Source organism: Gekko japonicus, unplaced genomic scaffold (assembly GCF_001447785.1).
Source record: "Gekko japonicus isolate JY-2015 unplaced genomic scaffold, Gekko_japonicus_V1.1 scaffold3188, whole genome shotgun sequence".
In the NCBI taxonomy this organism is placed as follows: domain Eukaryota; kingdom Metazoa; phylum Chordata; class Lepidosauria; order Squamata; family Gekkonidae; genus Gekko; species Gekko japonicus.
The window spans coordinates 173,334-177,317 of record NW_015172108.1 but is presented as its reverse complement, the minus strand read 5'-3'; the positions used below and the strand labels follow the sequence as shown (position 1 = coordinate 177,317).

The following is a 3,984-nucleotide window of genomic DNA, read 5'->3' as shown; positions in this document are numbered from 1 at the left end:
ACAACTGAAAAGAAAGTTTGTTAAATGTCCAAAAGATTTATAAAAGAACAAAGAGGGTACAGTGGAAGACAGGGTACCTGATTCGGTCCCAGTTGCACTCATAATAAACAGGACTGAAAAGATACCAACACCCAAGTTTTTACCTTGTGGGAGGTGCCACTCCCTCTTAGACAATGAAAAAGCTTTTTACAACAGATCATTAAACTATAGGAAAAAGTCCTCAGGGCTCAGGCTTGTGAGGTTTAATTATTAGCTTCAAAATAATTCAACTGTCCGTAAACAGCCTATTAAATCCACAACTGTGGAAATAGCCTCTGAATTATTTTGTAGGGCCTTGTCCGTTTCAGATGCTAGACAACGCGGGAAATCCGTGGCTGAAATTTCCAGTCCTATAAATGTTTGCATGGCGCGAAGTGGAAAGGCTGGCGTCAGTCATGTACAATCTTTGACCTATTTCCTTTCCCCCTGTAAGAAAACTGCTTATTCCTTTTGGAAACAAAACACTGTGAGGGATTTAAGTAGCAACACAATTTGCAAACAGATTTAGGCTTTAACAAATTATTCTCCACCTGCACATTTGGGGAAACGGAAAGAAGCAGTCTAGCCAAAGCACCATCCTTCAGAGTTTTTTTCCCCTGGCATAAGCTTATGTCGTTATCATTCTTGGGGAAAAAATAATTAGCGTCGAGAAGTATTACAATCAAATAATTGAACAGACTCCCTTCCCTACCCCCTTCTGCCAAATGGTCATTGTAGCCTAAACGGTCTGGCCAAGAGACAAGGGCTTCCAGCTGTTTTGAAAGGAACACTTTGACATATCTAGAGCATAAGCAGACACCAAGGGGGAAAAAATGAAGAATTAATTTGCTCTGAGCTCTTGCCATAACAAAGCCACCAAGGACTGGGGGAGGGGAGAGCATAAAAAAAAATGGATGCATATTTGAAACACTGGAAGTAATCAGGCAGTCAAATTTTGGGATACCATTTCGCTTTTGGAAAAACAAAAACAAACAGGCAACATGATATGTTAAGGAAAACAATGCACCAATGTTTGGTGTGAAATGAACATTTGAACAATGTGCTGAATACCTGGCAGATCGGGCGCCTAGACTGAAGCCCATGTATCCTTCTGCAGGCAGAGAATCATCTCCCAGCTCTTTGAGATCCTGCGGCCCCAAGTACTTGTCCGTATCTCCGGTTATTGCATCGTCACCTGCCAGCACAAAAGCAGGCTGAAATCAGAAGCCATGCACAGAGTTGGAAGGCTTTGCTTAGCTAATCCATTCTGGCCATTCATTGGGCCTGGTTGCTAGAAAGTAAACCTGCTGCATTCCTTGAGGCTTTTGCCTACCCTGATATTAAACTATCCCATTACCTGTTATCTAAATGACATAAAAACCTCAAAGGCATTAATCTATAATTAAGCATAAAGATTATCCCTGCAAATCCAATAGTCTGGCAGGTTTATAGCAGGTGTGACGCTAGTCTGATCTTTCTAGCAATCTCAGGCAAAAAGATTATGAATTAAGAGGTGTTCATCAGCATCTGAGACAACCAAGATCCTGGTCAGCAAGTGTTTTTGTTGGCTGGCTACTGTGAGGAGTGGGTTGGGCCAATGTGACATCCTCCCCAAAGGGACCTGCTCGCTCATCCTATCGCAATGGTCACCTCTCCCTCTAGATTGCTCCTTCACCTCCAAACTGGCAGCTAGGAAAAAAAGAGGGCAGGTTATTCCCTTTGGAAGGCTGGAATTGTCCCCAAGGCTTCCAGTTGCCAACCTGGTATTTTTGTGGTGGGGAAAACACTTTTTCTCTCACAAAATCCTTACCTCCAGAACAGCAGAGTTCATCCTCTTAAGTCTAGTTAAAATATCTTGCCTTATTTATAGGAGAATGAGCTGTGATTGCTTCATTATTGTACAGTCCCGGAGAAATAAATCTGGAATGGTGCAGATTTGGGTCCAGAAAACTTCATTTGAACTGGTACAGATTTTGACAAAGAAAGCTTCATCTGCTACTATAAACTAGCTATTCTTCACTACAATTTACTGTCGAAAGTGTGCAGTGTTGACCAGAACATTAGCAGAGAAGCATTCACTAAAATGGTGGTACTGCGTGGAGCTGTGGCCACTAAGGATACTATCCTGATGACGTCATCTGTTCCCTTGTTAGATATTATGGCGAGCACTTACGTTGTATTGCATGTTTTTAAATGCAGTTTTAATGTTTTATGTATTGGGCATTGGCCCCATCTGTACGCCGCCCTGAGCCCGTTCGCGGGGAGGGCGGGTTATAAATTTAAATAAATAAATAAATAAATAACCAAGAAGACGTAAAATCAAATAGACAAAAGAGATAAGAATTTCAATGGATCCTAGAAGTCTGCAGCACTGCACCTTGGGTTCTGTAGTCTTAAAAGATGTGTAAACAGCAAGAACTAGTGCAGATTAACGCAACCATGGTTTTAGGATAGCTGTGGGATGACATACTTCCTCCTTTAGTCCCTACCCATAACCAGGGTTTACTGTTAACCATGGTTTTGAAACCAGCTTTACAACCTGGTTAAGGCAAGTGGACGGAGAGTAGTGAGGATTCATGTTTCCTCCCACCAGTCCCATGTCTAATCACATTTAAGAGAAGAGTCACATTATGACTGTGCAGGCACACTTGAGCATTAATATTTTCCTACCAAGAAAGATATGAAAGAATTCAAATACTGAGAGAATACAGACAAGTTTGGAAGCAATGAAGGTCTAGGTATTTAGGACACGCTTTGCTAAATAAAGCCATGGAGATCCACCTTAGTGTGAAACATCTAAGGGTTCTGTCTGAGTCATCTCCCAATGCCAATGTTGGAGTAGTGATGCAATCCATAGATTCTTATGCATAGTATAATAGGATTCATAATTCAGCTGTGTCCAAGGATCCTGTGTGGTTTGCTTACTGAAGGGCTGCTGATAGGTTCGGGGGCTCAGGAAGTAAAATTTGGACATCAGGATCAAACAGTTTCAACACGACCTGACAAAGGTCAAGCAATTAACTTATGGGATTCACTGCCACATGATGGCCTCTAGCTTAGTTGTCTTTAAAAGGGGATTCATACAGAAGTGGTCCATCAATGGTTATTAGCCATGAAGACCAACAGCAGTAATTCTTTGAATATCAGTCCTTGGGGCCAGCAAGAGGAAGCTTTGGCCTCCATGCACCGCTTGCAGAAATATCAGATTGCCTACTATGTGGGACAGGATGGACTGCAGGTCTGATGTGGCAAGACTGCTTTTATGTCTCCTGCACCTGGTTAGCATAAGTACAGTGGGCTGGATCCTACATCCACTAAGTGAAGAGCCTTGCTCCCGTGGAGGAAGTTACAGTAGCTAATGAGTTACATCTGAATCCATTACAGTTCTTCTTCCTTCTGAATTATGCATTCCAAGTCCACATGTAGATGTGGGTTCAGAGGCACAGGAATCACTTAAAGGAATGGTCTCAAAAATAAAAAATATAAGACCTGAATTGGTACCAGAGTACTCAACCTAATTATAACTCTGGGCCAAGGCTATTTCACTCATGCCATTTTTCCAGAGAAAAGGTAGCTATACAGGCACGTTGCAAACAACAATCACAAAACAATGTATTTGTATGCTGATTGTCCATATGTCTGGTATTCTACCACCTGCACGTATGCCAGAAAGCAATGCCTGCCAAGTGTCCCTGGTGCAGCATAAACTGATGGCTAGATGACACAGTGGCGTCTACTCAGGGGTCATTTCGCAGAAAAAGAGGTGCAGGAGCTCATTAGCGTAACTCATTAGCGTAACTTATTTGCATATGCCACACCCCCTGACATCACGGAAGTGTGTCAGAAGGCAACACCCACCGCTCAGGTTCCACTGGACTGTTTTGGATTGCTAGCTATTGGGGGGGGGTAGAACATGCAGATCTGTCCTTGCAGAGGAGGGACGGCTTGTACCTGAATAAAACTTGG

At 42.6% G+C, this 3,984-nt stretch overlaps 1 protein-coding gene across 1 annotated transcript in view; it reads right to left on the bottom strand.

Moving 5' to 3' along the window:
* Positions 1–1,089: 1,089 nt before the first annotated feature.
* Positions 1,090–3,984, bottom strand: part of LOC107118597 (ankyrin-3) — a gene marked incomplete at its 3' end in the record, with an annotated part of 148,019 nt that continues 145,124 nt past the window's right edge. Inside the window, exon 23 of the mRNA XM_015420959.1 lies at positions 1,090–1,213. Within this exon, the coding sequence (XP_015276445.1) occupies positions 1,090–1,213 (124 nt within the window). The remainder of the gene's footprint in view (positions 1,214–3,984) is intronic.